This window comes from Acanthopagrus latus, chromosome 4 (genome assembly GCF_904848185.1).
Source record: "Acanthopagrus latus isolate v.2019 chromosome 4, fAcaLat1.1, whole genome shotgun sequence".
NCBI lineage: Eukaryota > Metazoa > Chordata > Actinopteri > Spariformes > Sparidae > Acanthopagrus > Acanthopagrus latus.
Genome location: NC_051042.1, coordinates 31,858,480 through 31,882,355, shown reverse-complemented (window position 1 = coordinate 31,882,355; position 23,876 = coordinate 31,858,480). Strand labels below are relative to the sequence as shown.

Genomic DNA, 23,876 nt, shown 5'->3' with positions numbered 1-23,876 from the left:
AGGTTTTCGCTTCTCCATCTGCACTCAGACGCTACAAAGAGACGAGTTAAGCCTCGAACTGCGAATGCAGGCACGTCTTAGTGGTAAAAAACTGAACAGACACATGTGTGACTTCATCAACAGAGCTCAATAATTACATTTGGCAGCGTTCCTCCCGAGAAAAATAGTGTGATGTAGAAGTTATATATGAAGATATAAGTCTGATGTGTGCACTGTGTTACATGCTGCAGAGCGAGTTGTCACGTCTAACTGGCCTTAAAGGTTTGAAGTTGCACTGCACTACATTTAATGTTGAATATATTAATATTGTTGGGTTCATATGCACAGATTCAGTACAGTACGGTGTTTTCAGGATATATCAACACTTATCACGATATTCTGGAACAGTTTTTTTGCACTATTGCACCGACACCAGTCTATCTTTGCATAACTAGACAATTAATAAGTTGAGATTTTATTAAAAATGCTCTGAAATTCAGTTTCATCCTCTTTTCTCAACACACGTATCTTCTTGAATATTCCTGCAAACCTGTTTGTGATTAAATTATTTTACCTATGGAGATGAATTCAAAATACATGCATGAGCTAATAGTCTTGGCTCAGAGTGTTTCATTTCCTCTGAAGGCGAGTATGTCAGGAGTGTTTTCAGGGCCAAGGACCAATTATTCAGAGCCCTCAGCCGTCCCCGGAGCTAAGGTCATTATGTGAGTGTCACTATCATGACCCTACGGTTCCTCTTCATCTGCAACTTATTTGCAGGGAATTAAACCTTGTGCAGGGAGACTAGTGTGTGTGAAATATTGTGGATTCATTGAATGTGTCTAAGAGAACCGATGCCTTTACTTTGGAGCAAGTGTTATTTTTATAAATAATAACATTTGCGCTGCACATTTTTTTTTCCCAAGAAGCGGTGAGTAACGAAGGAGCCAGAAATCAGTGTTAAGCAGATTCTGACGGTGTTACAGAGGAGCGTCGAGCGGAGAGCGGTGATCATTAAAAATACTGCTTATCTAAGGGGAAAATTTCCTACTTTAAATGTTCTCTCGCTTTGTCTCATTCTATGCTGGCGTGCTTCGTCTAGCAGTCTTCTCTCTCCCTTTTCTTTTTTTTTTTTTAACATTTAGATTCGCCGCTCGTCACCTTCTATTGATCACGCCTAATTTGCATCCAGGAAAAAGATGAGAACTCAGATATTCACACTCCGAGAGAGGACGATGTCAATGATTTATTCATTTCCAAATCAAAAAAAAAAAAAAAAAAGAAGGGAGTGAAAGGAAGGTAGATGAGAAGGGGGAATCTTCATAGGCAGCAGGCGACTAGCAGGCTCTGAGGCTGGGCTCCTCTTCCCCACACCGCCCCCAGGCACATGGTGTGCAAGTCCTCCTAATTAACAAGGTGAATCATGCTGCCGCTCTCTAATTAGCCAACATGACAATCTAATGGAAACATGCAGGCCGAGCTGGCACACTTAGCATCACCTCACAAAGACCCCCGGTACTGTCCTTCCCATATGAATACCGCAAAAAACGACACCTCCGATTTTAAATGGAGAGAGAAGAGAAAAGGTGGGGCACGGCAGATCAGGGAAGTGTGTTTTTGGGAGAGGTCAGAAGGGAGAAGTTAGCTGGTGAGGGTGAGGTTTTTCTCTCTCTCTTTTTTTTTCTTCTTCTTCTTCTTTTTTTTTTTTTACTCTCCCCTCTCAAGCTCCGTGTGCGGCGCTTGTTGCCTAATTGAAACGTGTCCTGCCTCCTGCCTCCCTCTCACTTATATCCCAGGCACAGGAGGCTGGCACCTCGCCACCAGCGTAGCTCAGCATGCCCAATTCCCCTGTCGCTCGAGTCCCAAGGAGTGCTCTGGCGCACAAAGAGAAAAAGTGAACCTACAGGCTTGTACAGCGAGGAGACGAGTCGCTATCTCCCTCTGAGGCAAAAAAAAAAAAATCTCCTTTTTTTTGTTGTTTTCCTCTCATTACAGCACTTTGTAATATTCGAAAACACACAGGAACACCAAAGGTACTTTTATAGCCTGCTTCTTCTTTTTTTTTTTCTTGTAATATGTCTTGAGGTGAAGAAGAAAAAAAAAAAAAAAACTGAAGTTGAAACTACCGACAACAAAGCAACAAATAAAAAATAGGTTTAGCGCACTATCTTTAGGACCTGCAAAACAGACCTTTCTTATGTGATAATTAAAAAATGAACCACGTCAACCCCATGTGAGACCTTCAACAAAACACAGAATAAAGTTTACACCTGCAAAACTAACGCGTAACCTAATTTGAAATGGGTTTAAGAAGACGTGATCTTCCCACTCGAGGCGACCGCGAGCACTGTGTTCTTCCTGCTCACAACCCTACGAGCTGACCGCAAATGCTGCTGCTCTATTCATATTAAGGTATTGTGTATCTGTGAGACCAGAAGACAAGAATATAACAACTATGAACTGGGACACACAAAACAGCAGGAATTCTCTTTGAAAGTCAGCACAGAAAGGCAGCGAATGTGGAGGAGGGTAGCAGGCTTCTTGCCCTCGGGCCTGCCCGGCGGGGGGAAGAGCGCCTCTTTTGAGCCGAGCAGTTTGCGGAGGGCCAGAGGATGAGCGCCTATGAACTCGCAGATATAACTGGCCTAATAAAAAAAAAAAAAAAAAAAAAAATGGAGGGGCTGCTACATTGTCCTCTGACACACAAGAGCGCCTCCTCTCTGGAGAAGAAGTGTGAGGCTGCGGCTGACGGAGCTCTCAGTGTGGGTGGATTCCGGTCTCTCTCCGTGACCCGGCCACTTGTGGAGGATGCCAAGACCAACCAAGTAACATGTATGTGTGCGTTAAGGCCCGGTGCATACTGGCTGAGCAGACGGGAGAACAGCAGGGTTGAGGGTTAAATAACATAACCGACATTTATGTGAACAGTGAGGCAAAAAATGCTAAATCCTGACCACGTTGTGAAATGTCACATGGATTCATAGATTCTGACATATATGTTGGAAGGATGGATAACTGCAGGCTTTTAATAGTGAGCAGTGCAAGGTTCAAAGTTAAGCGAGGGCAGAATTAATTGTGTAGAGGTTCGAGATGTTTTCAAGCGATGCTGGGCAAAAAGAAGAAAATCTGTCAGGGGCCTGAAGACGATATAAGTATTTGAGGAAAATTATTCTCGCAAAAAAAAATTGGGGATGCAGTTGGACAGCTCGCTCGTCCTCTGGAATCACTCTGAGCTAGAAGATCGGGAAAAGAGCAGCAGTGTATGATGTTTTCATCCTTAACCAACTTATGTTAACAAAGCTGTTCGGTGGAAATATATCAGCGTTCCCGGCATGACGCGGTGTGCTTCAGCAGCTGAACGGGCCCTTACAGGAGCTTTTGGGCAGATTTTGGCCAGCTGTAGTAGCCAATTTGTCTTTTCCCCCCTCTTCCCCTCGTCCCTCTCTGCCTGTCCTCTTCTCCAGTTCACTCGTTTCCTGTGTCCAGTTGCGCCTGCAGACGCGGCTGCGATGATGAATCTGTGGCTGCAGTGTGTCTGTGTGTCTGACATCGTGATGTATCTCTACTGGCCTTAACTCCCTCTCTATCTCTTTCTGCCTCCCCCTCTTTTTCTCCCCCACCCCCCCTCAAGTCTCTTTTTCTCTCTGTCTCTTTGTCTCTGTCTCTCTGTCTCCTTCGCTCTCTCTCGCTCTCATTTTCTCACTCTCGATGACGAGGCATTGCCTGGCCTCCTGCCGCCGTGATGGAACAGACAGAGCACACGGACCCACCACCGCCAACAACAACAAACAGGAACTGAGCTCCACGATTTGCCCATTGATTTTCACTGGGGGCATTTCTGAAATAGCCCATCTGACCTTTCGGCCAAATGGTAGTGCATGGAGGAAACAGAGGCGCTAGACCGCTCTGCCTCTCTCGCGCAAAAAAAGAAAAAACCTCTGCCACCGTCTATCTGACCTTCCATCTCTGCTGGTGACGAGGTTGTGGGTCAGGCTGCTGATGCAAATACACAATTAGAGGCATAGCGACAAGAATGTACACCACAAAAATCCCCCCCAAAAAACTCTGCTGGTGACACCCAGAGCCCACAGTGTTCCTCAGCCCTCGGTACAAAACCACTGAGGCTGCACTGTTGATTTTGGGTTCAATATTGTAGTTAGGTTTATCTTGAGTTCAGATCTAGAGGACATTTTAATGAGGAATCATTAAAAACCAAATGTGTTATCCCCTTGGGAACGTAAATCTGCTCTGTAAAGTTCATGGCAACTAAAATTATGAGATATAGCGTGTCCAGTTTTGGCTCGAGGGTTGGAAGCAACGAAACTCATTGATCATCCACAAGGGTTCATCTGCTGGGGAGCACGAATTTACTCAGCGAATGTCGTGGAAATCTGGCTGCTAGATTCTGATATTTCTTGTTTTCATTTAAATATTTTGGCTGAGCAGCAGCACTAAAGAAAATATGATAAAAGCATTAGGACTCATCCTCTGGGGAACATGAACAGTTTGAAGAGTCCACACAGGACAGGTGTAGCCTCTGAGTTTGAACCTTAACTATCATTTTATGTTTTGGTGAGTACTAATAATTCTGCCATGCTTTCAGACTAAACCCGGGGATTCAGCCATATGGTACGGCTCGGCTCAACCCGACACAACTCATGTTTGGTACCAGTTACTTTTCTCTATGCGCAGTCAGTATTCAAAGATGGTGGTTTGGAAGTATTGGAATTAAAGGGAAAAACAATGGCAAATACAGTTTTTAAGACAAAGTCGCACGAACAGTTTAACTTCAATAATTTCAACGACTATTCGAATAATAGTTTGCAACACTGAGCGAAACTGCTGCGACAACACATGGGAACTAAGAAGGAAATTCTTTCCATTTAATATGGTTTCATTGGCAACCAAATAGAGGATCATCTGCAAGTCCTAAAGTGACCAGTGGGATGCCGTAATAAAATCTGGGTCAAGTTGATAAATAAATTAAGGTTGGTGTCAAACCAGGGATGACTTTTTGCGACCAGTCAATGGAAAACCAAAAAGGGGAGTAGTGTCGAGTCAAGCTGAGCTGTATCACGCAGCGGATACGAGGCATAAAAGCGAGCGATGTTAACGAGTTATCTGTAGCCACTTACATTCCCAGCTACCCTTTACCTACAAAAACCTGGCCAGACGCACAATCCTACATTCACAGTGGTAGAAAGATCCCTTTTCTTTCTTTCTTTTCACCCTTTTTTAGTGGCTTTTTCCACTAAATCGAGGGTCTACAGACGGAGGTGTTGCACTCTTTTTTTACAGCCCTTTGAGGCATTTTTGTGATTTTTGGCCAGTGTAATTGAAATTGAACTGACACTAAACCTGACCTGACTTCATTTGCTTATCACGGGTTAATACCTGATCACTGGACTCAGCTCTGCAGCTGTAGCTTCACACCGCACAGCGCCTTGCCTTTTAAAAAAACAAATCATGTGCCACCTCAATTTACACGCCGACACTTGGTATAAGTATATAAACAGGTTCTAATTCCATCTCTCCAAATTGATGATTGTTTGGTGGCGGCGCTGGCTGTTTTGTGTGTGCGCGTGGCCACGGAGAGAGGCTTAAAGAGAGGCTGGCTCCTCTGCCCGTCGCCTGGAAGAGTAGCTCGGGCTCATTATACTGATGAAATTTGCACAGATGTGTGAGCTGCCGACAGACTCTGCGGTGACACAAACAGCCAGCTCAGGTGATGAAAACCAGAGAGGCACAGGGGCTGAGAAACGACGGCCATTAAGCAAAAAAAAAAAAAAAAAAAGAAAGAGGTGAGGGAGGGTGGAACAGGGGGGTTGTGTGCAGCCAGCGGGCTGGGAGTCTTGCTCGTCTCTCGGGGAGACAGCATTACATAAAGTAACAATTTCCAAGCCACCTTCTTAAAATTCCAGATGAAAATGAAAATGTGCATACGTGCACGCGGCGTCTCCTCGCGAGGCACTAATCTGGCCGTATCCAGATGACGAGCGGACTGCCACTTAACAGGGAGGAGATCCACTTTGATCACATGGCCCCTGGGGCTAAACCTATCGCGCTGCCTATTACGCTGCTTCATTTGCATATGTGGGGCTTATGGGTAGGCTGAGATCTGGAGTGAATGTTCTAAACTGCAGCAAGGGCTCAATGTTGCTAGAAAGAAATGTCCAGGAGAGACGGGGCGAGGAGAGACAGAGCGCTGCCAGCAGCCAGAGGTAACAGAAGTCCACTTGTCATTGAAGGTCACAAGTTCGACACCACAGACCGGCTTCCTAAAAATTAAACACCCCGGCCAAAACAACAATATACAGAGCTGCCCTGGAGCAAGGCATTTAGAGTTACCCTTAGATGTAAGAGTGGCCGACATTTAAAGACAGTGGTTGTGCTGGGAAGCTGTCAGCTGGAAAATGTAGGACTGTGTAAGTATAAATTAGAGCGTTGGTGAGAAAAGTGCATACGCACTCAGTAAACTTTACCTGGATGAATAAAAGGCTTCCTCTTTTTTTTATAAAGCGCAAGTGAACTGAGAAGAAACCACGTCTGCTCCTTAAATTCCACATCATCAACAGCAACAACAACAACAACAACAACAACAACAGGTGAATGGAGCTCGTTTCATCCTCCTGCCTACTCAGACTACTCTACGGAAGCTCCTCACAATCCTCTTGATCCTTGTTAGAGCGAGCCAAGGACTGAAAGCACCCAGTGAAGTTCTTCTGGAGTAAACAAAGAAAAAAAAAAACAACAAAAACAAACGGAAACTTCCGCTGTGACAGAACTATTTCACTCTGCGTAAACAACATTAACCAACCACTAAAAGAAGAGTGGTCTACTTTCTGGGGTCCGCTGGGAATTTTTTTTTATTACCATATACGAGACCTGCACTTAAAATGAGAAGGATAGAAGCTGCTAACAGAAGCACGCTACATCAGTAAAACACTTCCTCTATTTGTATCATGTTGCGCAGTGGCCTATTACTTGAAGAGGGAAATAACTCTTTTCCAGTCCTTTGTAGCAATAAAAGTTCATGTGGAGCATGAATTGGTGCATGTGGAAGCCTCATTCAGCGCTCACATATTTTTCACATATCTTTTTGTGCTTTTTACAGAACTGTTGTTGAAATTTGACTCTTTTCCAAAGAGAAATGCGAGTGGCTGCTCTCTTTTGAGCTGTAACTATGTACCACGGATGAGAGACATTTATCAGTTCCATGATTCAATCCTGGTTGGTTGAAGGATGACTGAATTAAATCTTGAATCTTGAATTATAGTTTTGCATATCAGAAAAAAAGGGCAGTAACAAATATCATTAACAAAGGCGACTACAGTTCTGACTGTGTAACCTTCCCCCTGATAGCCCATCAACCAAACGAGGGGCCCAAAATTCAAACTGGTGCAAGATGAAGAGGCAGAAATAGACGAAGAAAAGGAAAAGAACGGGGGGGCGGGTGGAGGAAGAGGAGGGTGGCAGAAAATCATTTTCCACACATGGGCATCAATCGGCGCGAATAATTCCTCAAACTTTTTTAAGTCCGACTTTAAATGGCATTACATATGTAGTGAGGCATGAAAAATTAATACGCCAGAGTCGGGGAAATGTCAAGGGTAATGATCTCCGCTGCAGCTTACCTCCTTAGCTTTCTGTTTCAGTCGAGCTTGCTCTGGGTCCTCTTGCCTGGAGCGACTCTGTGGAGTAAAAGAGGGGGGGAAAAACACAGGTTAACAGCTGGTTTAAGGAGCCCCCTCCACCCCTCCAACCTCCCCCACCCAGCCCCCTCGCTACTCATCTGTTGCTGCTGCAGCAAAAATAGTGCAAAATGGGAACAGGATACAGAGGTGTCAAGGACATCGTATTTGAATTCAGAGAAGTGCAATGGAGCGCCCCCCGGGGGGCGGTGGCCTTTAAACCCGCTCCAAATCCAGCCCTAAATAAGCCGCTGGAGGGGGATTCTAATCAAAAGAGGTTATTAAAAATTCTGCACGAGCCAGCACACACACAGCTACACACACACACACACACACAGACACACACAGGGCAAAGGATGTTGGTGAGTATCAGTGGCAGTGGCTGTGTGTGTGTCACTGTGAGCCAGTGTAGCTATCTGTCTGTGTGTGTGTGTGTGTGTGTGTGTGTGTGTGTGTGTGTGTGTGTGTGTGTGTGTGTGTGTGTATCCCTGGCGTAACAACACAGCACTTCTATTTTAATCAGCAGCCAGGATCTGGGTGAATGTACTTGTCCCTGGGAATCCTTCACCACACAGCCAAATGTACATGTACGGCTGACCACTGCAGGCAATACGGGCAGATTATGGCGCTACACGCTCACTGAGGGCTGTTATGTCGTGGATACGGATACGCGTGGTTAAGATTCGGGTTCGCTGGATTAACCGGAATGAGGTCAGGTGCATGATACGCCACTTTATCCCATCAGTTGTATACGTAGTTTAACACCTGTCATCTAGTCTTCTATGGAGAAAGTCATAAAACAATCAAAATGGCCCTTTAGGAGAACTCATCTATTTTGGTTTATACTTCATTTCTGCTTCCAATATCAGATCAATCACAGCGAGAGCTGCTGGGACGCCACGCTCCGGCTTCAGCCCTCCACATCCCTGCCTCTCCTTCCTCCTACGGTCTCCTCGTGGATAGATGCTCCTCCTTGCCTTCCCGGCTAATTGGCTTTAAATATATCAGGCGGTTCACGTACTGGTCGGTATCTCAACTAAGACTAATGTGTTTGCCCTCAGGTCGGCTGGCGCATCCCTCAAGACTTGAGTCATATTTTAAATGGACGGCGTCGAAGGAAGGAGAGGGCTTGTTGTGGGGGGGGGATTATTTTCCGTGGGTTTCTTATTCAAGAGGTCAAATTAGCGGGCGCTCGAGCAGGAGAGAGGCAGGGAGGGGAGGGAGGTGAGGGGTGGAGGAGTGGGAGGGGCTGGTACAGATGGACTGTTTACAAAGGGCAGCGGTGCCACCGGCGTGCTTTACATCTCCTCTGTCAGCTGCCCTGATTTTCCCACTTACAGGAGAGAACGGGGGGGAGACGAGGAGAGGAGGACTGGGTGGTGGGTGCTGACAAGCTCTGTTAGGTCTGGTGGAGGGAAACATACTGTACTTAAATAATAAAAGCTCTTTCTCCTGCACAGTCCTCTACAATATATCATCTGATACGATCTGTAATGTTGATCATATTCCAGGAAATAGTCTGTGATGGTGTGCTGTCATTTTTATTTTATTTTTATTTTTTATCTTGACTGGATTTGTCCATTTTTGACTTACTAAAAAGCCCCAGAGGGCTGTACTTGTTTCATTTGGCTGTGGGTTGTATTTGGAAAGAGTGAAGTTAACTTGAATATTGAATATTCTGTCAATACAGCCTCCCCGAATGTGAAGTCCGGCGGGTGAAACTCGAAGCTGCTATCACTCCTCATGCAGCAATCACTGACACACGCGTTTATTCTTCAATTTCGTGCTTCCCATTCGCTTTACACATTACCGAAAGTCCGACTGATGTCCTCCGAATGGCCGATAATCAATATCAAACTTCACTTTACATCCGTTTTTTTTTTGGTTTTTTTTTCCAAAGATCCACAACAAAGAAGCGTTATGCAATAAGTCTTCTGGCTGTATAATATCAGGGAGTTTTTGGAGGTTTTATGATGTATTTGCTGTTGGATTTCTCCTTGTATAATAGTTAGACGTTGGTATAAAATGGAGAGCGCAGACATAAATTAAAGCACAAATAAGAAAACATGACATTTGGGGTTTGGACGGGCAAAGGAACAGAAAATAGGGTACAAATCTACTTCCAAGGTTACATAATCAGCAGCTACTTTTAGTTTTTGAGGATCTTTCCAATTACGATACAACACATGTGATTAATAAGCTTCTGCAGAGAAGACAATATAGCACTCATTGGTAAATAGAAGCAGAGAAGATACTATCGTCTTCTCAGGCAGTGTGGTGGTGAAGTATATTGTACAATCACTCAGCAAACATTTGCTTTCCAAACTTCTCCTTGAACTGAAATGACATGCATGGTAACAAGGGCCAAGAAGCCATACACACTGCTCTGCGGTGAAGTCAAACTACTCAAGGATGCTCATGCAATCCAAATAGCCCCGAGCGAAGCCCTTCCAACAAGAACTTGGCTAAATTTGCAAAAGTTCCTCACTAATCCTGTTAATGAAGGGAACCGTTCACAGTAAAAAATAAAGATTACACTGTTCAACAGCGTAGAACTGGGTGCAGACACAGGATATAAAAGGCGTCACTATTCATTTCTTTAACAACACACTTCACTGTGTCGTTTTCCTGCTGAGGTAATGTCTTTTTTCACAACCAGGAGCGAGGCTATCTGGTCTCCCCTCGCAGGAAAAAAACAGACAGGTCATGAGGTTTTGTGGCCAGTCTTCATCAACTAGAGGATTTTCTAATATCCTGCATGGCAGGACCGGAGCATAATAATGCAATTAAGACGGTGAGGTGTGCTGCAATGAGAATCTTTACTGTGGGACATTGGCTCCATTCAAAATTAATTAAATTAACCTAGCTTTCTGCTAATGTTGCACCGCGAGGCATTTTCATTTGCAAAAAGATTCTCTCTCTTTTTTTTGTGCGTTCGCTGGTGATCTTTCCAAATTTCGAGGATCTTCTCTTTACTAATAAACAAATGTCTGTACGTACACACGGCTGAGGTCAGAGACGTGGACAGGTAACCATCCAAAGATCAGTAGTTCTTGCAGAATTCATTTAATTGATCTGTCAACACCTTCAATCTGCAACAATTTGGTATTTTGCAAAGAACAACTGGTCACTTATGTCCCTTAAAATATATATATATATATTATTCTTACAGATCGTTCCACTGGTCAGCTGTTGATTCAAAGTCAGAACACACAGAAGTCAGCGTATCACCAGAGTACCTGCTAACTGCTGCTGCCGTTAGCTCACGCTAGCTGGTTAGCAGGCTAACTTCAGTAGATAACTCTGCACAACCTACACAGACGTCAGAATGTAAACACAGTTATTTCTTCACAATCTGTTGCTTCAGTTTAAGAACGTCTCCCACTAAAATTCCTACACTTCACCTTTCTTAAGAACAACAGTACATCAATGATATGAACCATACCAGACTTATAACGTTCTATCACTGCTGATCATTGTTTAAAAAGTTTGTTATAGTGCGTGTCATGAAATATAATTTGCACTATGAGAGGGAAACTTTAGTTACAACTTTTCCCCACCAAAATTTCCAGAATAAGTGTTAAAATACAGGTGACTGGACCGACTTTACCACCTGCAGCTGCTTCAACACCAGCCAATCAAACTGTTAATACTGTTGCAGCTGTTCAAGTGTCTGAACTGAAACCTAATGCAGTCGCTACGATGATGTTTAAGGTTTGTAGATTAATACTGGATAAGAAGCTCGCTCTGTATCAGATGGTTTAAATGATTCTCTGCTTTGGCAGTAATGTAGGTGTTAGCAGATATTTAAATGACAGCAATGAGAGTTATTTTGACTCAATATATGCTAATAACAGATCCATAAATTAACCTTTACCATTATTCAGTATTCAGTGAAAAGTCGTGCCTTGAGCTCATGATTGTGTTTGCAACAATTTATGTAACAGCTGAGACGAAGACGACTGAGACGACTCTCCCCGATCTGATGATTGTTTTCTGTGATTGCCACCTCAGATATTATACGTATCGTGGACAAGCAACTCATATCTTATTGCTTATTTATTTTTTATTGGATTGTTTATTTTCACTGGGACGCCGCACAATTAAAAGTAAGTGCTCCAGAGTTAGCTGGGAGCTAATTTGCATCTGTTGTCTCAGGGCAGGTAAACAAAAAAACGACTCATAACATCAACTGCACTCTATAAAAGAGCAAAATACATAAAGATCCATCAGTATACAAAGCAGAATCAGTACGATAGAAACGTGTATGCAAGGTGATTAGTAGTGACGACACTTTTGTGCTGATCTGAGCCAAAACTTAAGAGCCGTAAAACCATCTGAGCTGCAACATTTATGTGCTTTTACATGTTTTTGCAACACTTTGCTGTTTATATAGTTTAAACAAAGCAGCTATTTCCATGACACGACTAGTAATACAGTATATTCTGTTGTACTTCATGTGCACAGTGCGATCATATCGACACCAGATATTTGGAACACACATTATGTAAACTCTGGAAGAATACTTTGGTGGGTAGATTGATAGAAAAATCACTTTTCTTTCTGTCACTCTGAGAAATCGGTCGTCCGGTTTGAAAAATGATTCTCTGTTTCACCTGAGCTGTCAAGGCTTGTGATAGAGGGATGTTTTGCAGCCTGTACACGGGGATAGGTGTGTGTGTGTGTGTGTGTGTGTGTGTGTGTGTGTGTGTGTGTGTGGGCTGCATGGTGCATGGGGGTTGAGTAGTGTACGAGGTCTATACCCTCCACCCTCCCACCCCCACCCCTCCTCGCCGTGTCCGGGGAGGAAGAGCCAGGACAGAGGAGCCCCGGGGCCAGGAGCCTGGGAGGACACGCGGAGGTCACTTCATCCACTGGTGTCACACTCTAATTCATCTGTCAGGGCCGGCGCAGGAGCAGCGTGCACTCATATACACAGAGCGGTACACAAAAAAACACACTGTTGCATGGGGACATAACAAACGGTCTGTCACACACACACACACACACGCGGAGTACGATGGTGAGGTGACAGTAACTTACTTTAGCGGCTTTCAACAGGATCTCTCTCTCCTGCTCGTCCTTCCTCTGCTTCTCGATTCTCTCCAGCTGCTCGAAGAAGCGAAGCTGAGAGCGAACGTCTGCAGACTGCTCGTAGCACTCATCATCCTGACAGGGAGATAGAGAGAATATCACCACGACTGTACCGGTCGGAGAGGAAAAAAAAAAAAAAAAAAAGAAAGGTATGAATCCCATTCAGCAGCTGCTCCAGAGGCTTTGGGCACAAATATCAGAACTTAAGGGAAGCCTTCAGTCCATTTATCTCAATAAAAAAAATTACATCCCTCCGCTCCTAAGTAAATTACTAAAAACATCCATTTCACCCAAAGCATCAGTGACCCAAAAAAAAAATTGAGCGACTTAAAGTTAAGTTAGCCGAGATGACTCCTGTTCTCCACTGATCTCCAGCCAATTTATGTGGCTGCAATAATTAGAGGCCACTTTTAGTTGCAACACACTAATTATTGTCATAAATTAAGTATATACAGAAACTGAATTGGTCATTTAATTCATTCCTACTCCATTTAAATCATCAGTGAAGAGACAAAAACAGAAGTTGCTGACATAAAGAAGTTGGAAACAGCTGCGTTTTCTTTATGCTTTCCTGACTGACATATCAGTAGATTAATCACATATCAATTAAAGGGTTACTCCACCAGTTTTACGTGTTGTGTGTGTGTTTCCTGGTCTTGGAGAGTATAATTGTATACACGGGAAAAGCAGTATGAAGCCTTTCGTGTCGAGTTTGTTTAAATGTTTAATAAATATTTTTGTTGCTGAAATGTCTTGTTGCTGCTGCTGTGTTTAGAACCAGGAAACGCTTTTATCTGTAGCTTTTATCCTGTTTTCACATGTTGCTTAAAATTTTAATCAAATTGCGTTATAATTGTTCAACTGACTTATGTTGTGGTGCAGTGAAATGTAAGAAAGTTAGACGTTCCAGTGCAACCCGACCAACGTGGAAAGTAACTTCATCACTTGACTGCACACTTGTTTAAAGCGACGTACGGACACATCTCGCGTCGTCTGATCCCGACAGCCGACTTGAACACACACAACTTTTTTTTTTTTTTTCTATTTACAGACGACGCTTCTCTTTGCACCGCATGGTGCATCGCCTCCCACTTGGGAAATGGAGAGGCAAGTGTAAAAACAACTTTTTGTAGGTCATCAAAAGTTAATAGGATAATTGCTTATTTCACATGTTTGTGTGTGTGTGTGTGTGTGTGTGTGTGTGTGTGTGTGTGTGTGTGTCTCGTATGCAGCTCTGTTCTGCTCTTGCACTTGATTTCTATATCACACTCTTTTCCATCTGTGTGTGTGTGTGTGTGTGTGTGTGTGTGTGTGTGTTTCCATGAGTGGATGAGAGGAGCTGGGTGGCACAGAGCACAAAGACACATCAGAGGAGGCTCATCGCCAGCACACCCCTCCTCTCCTCTCCCCTCCTCTCCTCTCCTCTCCTCTCCTCTCCCCTCCTCTCCTCTCCCCTCCTCTCCTCTCCCCTCCTCTCCTCTCCCCTCCTCTCCTCTCCTCTCCTCTCCCCCTCTCTTTCTCTCTCTCTCATCCAGCCTCCCTCCTCTTTGTTGCAGCGCTGAGCCTGCACTCTTGCCGTAGCTCCTGCCGCCGCTGCCGGAGCCCGGTTGCTCTTTAAGAGGCCGCTTTGTCTTTTGGTCTTTTTTTTCCCCAGCTCTTCTTCTTCTTCTTCTTCTTCTTCTTCTTCTTTTTTTTCTTTTTTTTTCGCTGATGTCAACAGAGTGGCTTCACAGAGCTGCATGCCTCCCTCACACACACACACACACCTCATTTACAAAACCACAAAAAGGGAAAAAGAAATGACGGAAGAGGAGAAGAAGAAGAAGGAGCACAAAACAAGATGGGGACAGCTGTAGCGATGCTCTTCCTCCCTCCTCCTCCTCCTCTTCCTCCCCTTCGTGGTGTCAGGAAAAACACATTTTCAAAGTTTCCCCCCCCCCGTCACTCCCAACAACACCGAGATTTTGGGATTGTAGTCGAGATGGATTTGCACTTTAATGTTCGCCAATTAAATGTGGTTGTAGAGTTACATTCAAGGGCTACGAGAGATGAAGTCACCAATAACAGGAAAAGTAAGCAGGTGTTCATACGCAGACGTGAGCTTAGAAGTTCTGTCGTGCCTCCACTTTTGGCTGACTGACTGAAAAAGTCCTGTTTGTCAACTCGAGGGTGAAAAATATTCCTTATATTAACTTTTATGTGTTTATGTTAGTGGTACACTCGCTGTTTTTGTCGGTGAGACGGATAAAAGCGTATTTGTGTGCGTGCCACTGCGTACCTGTGCAGGAATGTTGAAGCACACGAGCGAGCCAAGTTTGTGTGTTTACGCGTGTGTGTGTGTGTGTGTGTGTGTGTGTGTGCTTGAATGTCCCGACAAAGCTTCTTTTAATATATAATATTTAATATTCCTCGCAGAGTTCTGATCCGATGTTTACTGTGTGTTTGTTCGGTCTGCCAAACTATGTGCAGGGCTGCTCGGACACATGCCACCTGGTGACAATGTGGCAACGCATCAAACGTTTCTGTACGAGAAAATAATGAATCACAAACTGATTTAACTGATGTTGGTCGTGTTGGGTCCTAAAATGAATTAATCATTTCCAAATGTAATTAAACTACGGAGTTGTTTCTGCCCTCATTTATCAAAATCATTGCATTCTGTTTTTATTTCGTGTTTGACACCGTGTCAACTTTTCTGGAATCAGAGTTGTAAATCTATTAGCCAACTTGCTTATGTTTACAAGCTGAATACAATTTGCCTCTGATTCTCCCCATCACACTCACATTAAAGGTGGCAGAGTCGACACGTGAGGCGCCGGCCTGCTAACCAGGAGCAACATGAGGGTGGAGTTCAGGTCTTCATGGAGAATTTAACATGTGGACAGAAGCAGACGAGTGGGGATGGTGACTGGCTGCAGAGCCAGAAAGGACACTGATGAGATTTCTATAAATATTTGCTTTATTTTATCTGCCCACCTGCCGTCTGCCTGAAGCCAGGTGGATAAAATACTTAGTTCCATGGGCATATTTGTGAAAGAAGCATCTTTAAAAGTGGGTACAGATGAAAAATAGTTGTATCCCTATTCAAGTTAACAGGCCGATAAAAAAAACAGAAGTTACTTTGGACCGCACGACACGACCGAAGGTATTTGGTTTAGCTGCACTAGATGGATTACAACACAGAACCATCTGGGAGTTTGCCTGAGAAGCTGTTTGGAAGAAAGGGAAGGCTGTCATGATCTGGACTCTGTATGGATGTTTTTTTTGTGCTTCGTGCCTTGTTTTGTTTCTCTTGCTCTGAGAGTCTCTCTCCAGAGGCTGGGCGTGGCCTCCCAGGGTGTCTGGAGCTCCCGCCGCTCACGCACCTGCAGCTCATCTGATCATCAGCGGCAGCTCAAATGCTCTGGTCTGCTCCGCCACTCGTCCATGTGGTCTACAGCAACACTGCTAGTGTCAGTGTATTTCCTTCTACTCGACCTCTCCAGTGATTGTTCAACCTCTGAGCTCCAGCTCCTTCTCTCCTTCTTTAAATGAGGAAACGCTCTCCACTTCTAATATAATTGAAGCCAGAGCAGCTCTGCTAACCTTTCCTCTCTCGCTGTTCATCCAACTTAAAGTGAAACTCTCACCAAAATGCAACCTAGGCTTTTTTTGTGAATGTACCCGAGTCAAACCTTCGTGTAAAAGCATAATTACAACGAAAGAGGCACTTTTTTCCCCGTTTTCTGGTAAAACGAATTTTCAATGGGAGTGCTATGGGCACTTCAGCGATAGCATCAAAATCTCTATATTTAAAACAGTAAGAAGTCTCGACACATGAAACTTTGCTCGCAGTATCACCAGGGTCTCTACACATGAACACGAGCATTGAGAACATTGTTTGTGTGCACAGAATTTACTAAAAACAAAGTTTTAGAACAACTCAGGTTTGACTCGGGTACATTCACAAAAAAAAGCCTAGGTTGCATTTTGGCGAGAGTTTTAAATCAGCTGCCAGAAGTTCCTCGTAGGATGCTGCCTTGTCCAACTCACTGTGGTTCAGTCATGCACTGAACGACTCCGGACATCTCTTCTTTGTGGGTACGCATGTGTGTGTTTTTGTGTTCTGCCCACCTTACAGGAGTCCAGCCGGTGCTGCGCGATCGTAGAAACTTTTTCTACCACAGTCCGAAGTCGCGACTGTGTAGCATGTGAGATGAACGTCACTGCCTCCATGGGGACCTCTGTGACTCCAAACTTCTTGGCTGTGAAGGACACACACACACACACACACACACACATTTAGGACAAACTAAACTTCTGCCGTCAGCATATTATTACATCACAACAGGAACAGTTGCTACTTTCGCTTCTCGTCGTTAAAACCAAATTTTCTAACTCGCTTCACTGATTCCGCCCCGATAAAAACGTTGAATCCTCCATCTAACCATCAGGAGTTTTATGGTGTAACTTTTACTCTCACGTTTTAATTCACAAGAGGGATGAAGAGGTTGAGAGTGACTGTTTGATTATCACTTCTCTTGATTCCACGACTTGCGATTTCTTTTTTTTTAAAAAAGCAACAGCTAAGCAGGTAGGAGGTAATTGTTTCGCTACATACACACACACACACAGAAGCGAGACAACTCGTAAAACACACCAACAGAGGACGACACACAACTTTCATTCAGCAACTCATTCACACCGACTGTACTCACACACACACACAGACACACACTCGCGCTGAAACAACCGCCTGGATTAGTACGTGCAATTAACTCCCAGAAATAGGACTCATCAAACAGAAAAGTTAATTCGTTTCACAGTCTTAGTGCAAATTCCGGAGTGGCTTTACTAGCTAAGCTCCTTCGAGTGTGTAAACGACATTGACCATCTCTTCCTCGTCGTCGTCGAAAGGATAATTTAGTTTCCTCGGAGCAAAACTCATCCGAAGTCATAACAAAAGAGAGGAGGACAGACTTTCGGTTAGGGTTACAATCTGTTTCCAACTTCCTTTTTTAAATTATTCCATTACCATAATTTTCTCTCTGGCACCCTTTTAAGTAAACCACACCAATTATTTAAATCAGCTGAACAATACATATATTCCTCAACCCGCTCAGGCTTTGAAATGGATGGAGGCGGCCCTGTTAGCCTTATAATTACAGTGGCAGCACATGTGGCAATGTCACAAGGTCAGAGAAAAAAAAAACACTAATAGGCTTTCGCTTTCCTTAAAAAATAAGATCTTTCAGGGGCATTAATATTTCAGAGAAAGTTTAAGAGACTTAAGAGCCACATTTCTCTCTGAGCGAAAAAAACAACTGCTCTTCAACTCAGACTGATCACAATTATTCACCTAAAGAAAAAAGGCCACAGCTAGAAACAGACTAATGAACTGGACAGCTTTTATATTCCTGTTTTGTTTTTGTTTTTTTTTATTTCAAGATGAAAGACGAAAGCAATCGCAGGAATAATCAGCACCAAAGAAAATAAGCTCTCCAGCTGGGAGTACATCTTTATCCATGGATTTCTCTCGGGATGCCACTTCGGTCGACTCTAATCAATCCAGGCAGCTGTTGCACGAAGTTTCATACGTGAAATTCGTTGCAGATATCCACGTTTCCCCGACAAGATGTCCTAATAAACCTGATCATCTTCATCCAGTGCTACCATGAGGTTGCCACCACTTGAAGTTTTAGGTGAAATGTCTGGAGAATCTCACGTGTTCCCTTTACAATCAATCATAATCATTTGGAAAACTTCATCTTTTTTCATGTGCCAATAATAACAACACAACATTTGCTCACAAAAATAACAACTGGACACCGTTCACCCACAGCCAAAGTGTTAAACGTGGTCAGAAAACTTATTCCAGATGTACGAAACACTCACAGATCTTTTTTTAGCAAACTCGTATGATCCTGTGATGTCGGTCAGTTTTCTGTTCTGGTTTCTCAGTGAGTCTTCTTTTCGAGGACCGAGACAAAACCTTCCACCCTCTTTAAAAATAGTGACCGACAATCATTTATGAATGCCAAGGCAAAGGTTCTGATATTCATCCTTGGCAGCTTGATAATATCCAAAGACTGTCAGCTATTCAACCATGTGCTCTTTATATTTTTTGAAATTCTACATTAACTAGGTTGTTATTTGAGGTCAAGGAGTCAAAAATAATAATGATTTATCTTGACCTGCCAACAGGGAGCTGCGTTCAAGACCGTAAAGGATAAGGTAAAGATATGAACAAGATTAAGGAGAATTTAAAATCACAATAAAGACAATAGTATCAGTCAGTCACACTGAGTTCAAGGCTGACAATGACGATGTTTGAACAGAGACAGAAAAACTATTCACGTCCTCAACTTCAACATGCATTATAGCATCACACCGGAAAAGAGAAAATTAGCATTTCCACCCGGGTGTTGTGTTTTCATCACAGCAACTGAAACACCCTCGACTACTGAAGCGTCATTTGACCTGTGAATGAATCCTGATTGGACCCTGATTCCCAGTGCAAATCAATCACCTGAGGAAGAGTCTCTCTTCTGTTTTTGAGTTTTCTGTCTTGGGCAGACATGTTAGTGTCGACCGGTGTTTTCCCCCGGTAGCAGGTCATGCAAGTTTCGAGGTGAAACTGACATGATGTGAGCGCGGCGTGAGGCTCCTCCTTTGTTTTGAAAGTGAATCATGTTCAAGTTGCAGGAAATTATGCTCGAGAACAAAAATGCATCCAATCAAGCCGTGTTTGAAAACGATACTGAGGGTAGCGAGGTTATAATCCACACAGATGTCTGAGGTATTTTGATTATTTCAAGGCATTTTTGGACGATTTAATAACCTGTGTTTGTGTGTGTGTGTGTGTGTGTGTGTTCTCTGTGTGTCGCTGTCACGTAAGTCTCCGTGTGTCTGTTCACATGTAAATTGACGTGATGGGTCCATGTGCATTTACGACGTGGAGCTTTGAGGTATCAGCGGACTATCATTACTTTGAGGAGCTCTTCTCGGGAGCTCCAGCTGTGCTCTGTGTTCTGGTTCCTGAGATGCTGTTTTGCGGCTTCACAAATGAAACCCGCTCACTCCTCCTCCCCTCCCCGGCTCGAGGACCAGCCTGAAGAGTTACGAGGGGAGGGAGAGAGAGGTTTGGGAGAGAAGGGCGGCACAAGTGTTTGTTTGGAGGGGATAAATATGAGAAGGGGAGGAAAATAAAGAAAGGGGGATAGAAAGAGCCAGCCAACATTCTCTCCTGGAATCAGTGCTCAGTGAAAAAATAAAAAAAGACAATAAATACACGTGTAAAGGAATGGTGGATCGGGGTGTCTCCTCTGATCCGAAAACACCAAAGTGACAAAGAAAAGAGAGACGGAGGAGCCCATCTTTCAGGGGGGCAGGAAAGGTCACGGTGAAGTTTTAGCGGGATGTAAACGAGACGGCAGAGCAGAGTCGAACTCGGCGCTCGTACAGTAAAGAGGAGCAGCCGAGGCTTCCTGATTGAGTGGAGCTGGCAGGCCGGGGGTGCCTCCCTCGGACTGCTGTCAGCTGAGAGCGTGGAGAGGCCAATCACTGACACAACAAAGCTGCATAAGTGCCACTTCCCCAGCAGGGGGCGCCCTAGCCTCCTGCCCTGTATCACGCTGCGTGACCCCCCTGAGGAAAGATTTATATTTTTAAACAACCTCTCTTCCCCAAGGTGACGGGATAACAACCACGCCAAGAGTCCGCATAACGAAACATGACCTGCAGGCCTCCTCGGCGCACTAAAGATACTTTAATTGAGATAAAACAAGATGAGGGCGCTAGACTCCCCGTCACGTGGAATTATACTGTGTGTTTTTTGATCTGATGCACAGGAGCAAGATGCTAGGCGCAGTTTTATTTTGAGTAATAACGCTCATTATACGTTTTCACCGGCTTCACTGTGCAGCGAGAGCCTAAAGTATATTTCAAGCAATAAAACTGACTGCCGGTAGCAAAAAAGAGATAATGAAGACACTATCACTCTCATGTGATGCTGCAAACAAACCAAGACTCTTCCGCCCGTATCGATTAGCACACATAATACTTTGAGTGCTATCAGAGTGTCAAGATCCACTGAAAAGAGAGAAAAGAATCAAAATCTCGCTGCCAAGTATCATTCCTCTAAACTCTGTTCCTTTTAGTCCAGAGGACAATCTGACAGCCAGCCTTCAAAAGACAAACCCATAAAGTATTTATGTGTGTGCCTGGGGTCCAGTGAGTTCAGACAGCCACTGAAGAATTCATTAAAGGAGGTGAAAGAATTGTTAAGTGCATCAAATTTAAACCGAGGCCAAACAAGAAAAGGCTCAGCCCCAAACACTGTAGGAGAGAAAATCAAAACTGTCTTTAGTGATGACACTATAAACACAGAAACAACATGTTCCTAACACGAAAGACAACAGATAGTGATTTCATCACTACCACAGTCTGGATTTTCATCTTGTGTAGCGTGGAGGGGTTGGGTGGTGGTGGTGGGGATACATTGATGTAACATTAAGATTCCTCACACTGCTAAAATAATCACACGGTGTCTGAGAGGCGAGCCTCCTCCAGCTGCAGCTGAGAGCGTTTAAAAAAGATAAATGTTGATGAGCTGCGACATCGCTGTGCTGCAAAGACGGGCGAGTCACACTCATCTGACCTGTTTCCAATATTCGTCGATGGAGCAGTCCCGGGTGGAGAAAGGCCTCGTCTTTACATGAGCGGATCTGCGTTCCCACGAGTTCAGAGTTGGTGGCGAGTATTCTTGCGCTCTCCTCGTTCAGGTTCACCCCGGCCATGGAGGCGACGTCGTTGATGTCGTCATCGTCCCTGAAACATGAGAGATTAGCAAATTATACACAAAGGAAAAACAACTAAATGATCTTCTGCAGGAGAAGGCAACACCTCAGGGACAAAGACTTTTATGCATTTCATACATGCACTTAATGTGGCTTGGATTACAGATTTAGAAGTTTAGATTAGATTTGATTGTGCAAGAAGACACAAAATAGGCGTACAACAGAGGTAGTTTTTGTAAACATATGCACCACTTCAGGGTGGACTAAAATTAAAGTCACTAAAGTCAGTGAAAGTCAAACACTGATTAGGGCGCCTGGATCCCGCAGGGGGAAAAAAAGCCCACTTGGGAAGCTGCCTTTAGAGATTTTGTCCCTGCTGCAGCATTAGCGACTCCTACTGGTTGTTCTGTCTACACCGCCACCTTCTGTGTATACTCCTCACAGTTAGCAGAAAAAAATGACTGTAGTGAAATCCTCGAGACAAAGATCCAGAGACAGACGGCACAATTCTGCTCGATCCACGATGGAAAAAAAATGCAGTTTGGAGGCGTGAAGCAGTAGCCCTCGTGCACAAAGATTACCAGAATCATATATTCTGAGATCCTGCTTCTACTCATGACTATTTCCTTGGATGACAACATGCATTAGTTTTGTGAGCGAGTGCTATGCTTTGGTCATAATGGCACAGAATTCCCATTCCGGGCTCTATTGGTGCCGGCGCTCTGCGAGGCAGGAAGATGAAGAGCGTTTGGATGGAGTTAAGCTCGGTAAGGATGCTCCTGAGGATTGGCAAGGAGCCGTGATGAATCTCGCTATACGCTAATGTCCACAAACTCTATTTGCATGCTGCTCCGCCGCTCTGTGTTTTCCTGATGCGCTGGTCATTTCTCAGAGGCCTAATGCCGTGTAAACATACACAATTTGTGCTTGGGTCATTACATTTGACAGTCAGCTACGTCCACACATCCACGAACGGCTGTAACTTTCTTTGTGAGCTGTCACTTGAAAAACATTCCCCCTACAATTATTGTACTTGGCAAGTAATGATTGTGATTCTGGCCTGAATTAGCCGAGCGGTGACGTGTTGTGCTTACAGGACTGGCCCAGAGCGAGCGCAGGATTTTCTGAGTGGCTCTGACGGAGGGGAACAAAGAACCACAAGAACACACACTGAGTGGCCTCTCGCCACTCACTGGCTCACCTCCACAGTCATTTACGTTCATGCCACCGATGTTGGTTGCGACAGAGCCTGTGCGTGTGTTGCTGCAGCTCTTGTGTGCGGTGTGGGAACACACACACACACACCGTCGGCCAACTCCACCCCGCCGAGACCCTCCCGCTCCTCGGTGCGGCCACGGAGAGCCAATATGAAACTTGACACTACAGCGGGAGGTTGACAAAGACGATTAGAGCAACTCCCTGAACCTCGCACACCTCGACCATCTCCCCCGTTCTGCTCCTCTCCTCCAGCGCTCGGTCTAATTATGCCTTCACAGAGTATCTACACAACAACACAAGCATGGATACATAGGGTTATACCCTGCGCTGCACCTCGGGCGCTGCACCTTTCTTCATCACGTCCTCATGGATATCCTAACCTGTCCTAAAAAGAAGCACGCCTGAGGCCGTGTTCACTCAGGCAAAAATAGGAGACGCTGCTACTTTCACAGCTTCATATGCAGCAGACAGGTAGACGACCTTATCACGTGTGTGTGACGCTGTATTGACAACAAGCTGTGTGAAGAAGAGCAAAGTGCCACAGAATACAAGAGTTATGACATCATTTCATTGGAATAGATAGAAATTGTCACATTTTAAGCAACGGTGACAACAAAAAGTCTCTTTCTGAACAGATCTACTCAGTTACGAACCTGACAGAAGCTAAGCGAGGCACTTAGAGTCTGAGGTTTGAAAAGGACAACACAACAGGTTAGATTATCTCTGTAAAAATAGGGTAAGTGACTTTTAAATTAATTCCTTCTGTCAGATATGACCTGGTTGGGCCGATTTTTAACCTCGGGGGTTCTAAATTGAAATCTGAAGTACAGCTAGCTTGATTGCTAGGTAATTTAATAATTCTTTTCAAATAATGAGACAAATAATGACGGGAAAGACAAAGTCAACTCTGTAATAACTTTACTTCTTGCCCACTGGCTTCGATGATACTGAATATGTTACGCTATGTAGCATGAATCTATTTAGAAAATATCATATGCTTATGTATCTGTCCCTATAAATAAAAAAAAAAATCATAAAAGTGAATTTATAATGGAGCTACGTGGCCTCTGGCGATCCGATCATATAGGAATAAGCTGCAATAAGAGCAGAAAACTGA

General features: G+C 44.2%; 1 protein-coding gene across 3 annotated transcripts in view; it reads right to left on the bottom strand.

The window, feature by feature from the left end:
- The window catches only part of LOC119017911 (transcription initiation factor TFIID subunit 4-like), an 85,954-nt gene that overhangs the window by 32,549 nt on the left and 29,529 nt on the right, over nt 1-23,876 (bottom strand). For all 3 annotated transcript variants that reach the window (XM_037095079.1, XM_037095082.1, XM_037095080.1), the window contains 4 exons: nt 21,403-21,572; nt 16,878-17,008; nt 12,714-12,839; nt 7,614-7,670 (listed from right to left, as the gene is read on the bottom strand). In XM_037095079.1, the coding sequence (XP_036950974.1) occupies nt 7,614-7,670; nt 12,714-12,839; nt 16,878-17,008; nt 21,403-21,572 (484 nt within the window). The remainder of the gene's footprint in view (nt 1-7,613; nt 7,671-12,713; nt 12,840-16,877; nt 17,009-21,402; nt 21,573-23,876) is intronic.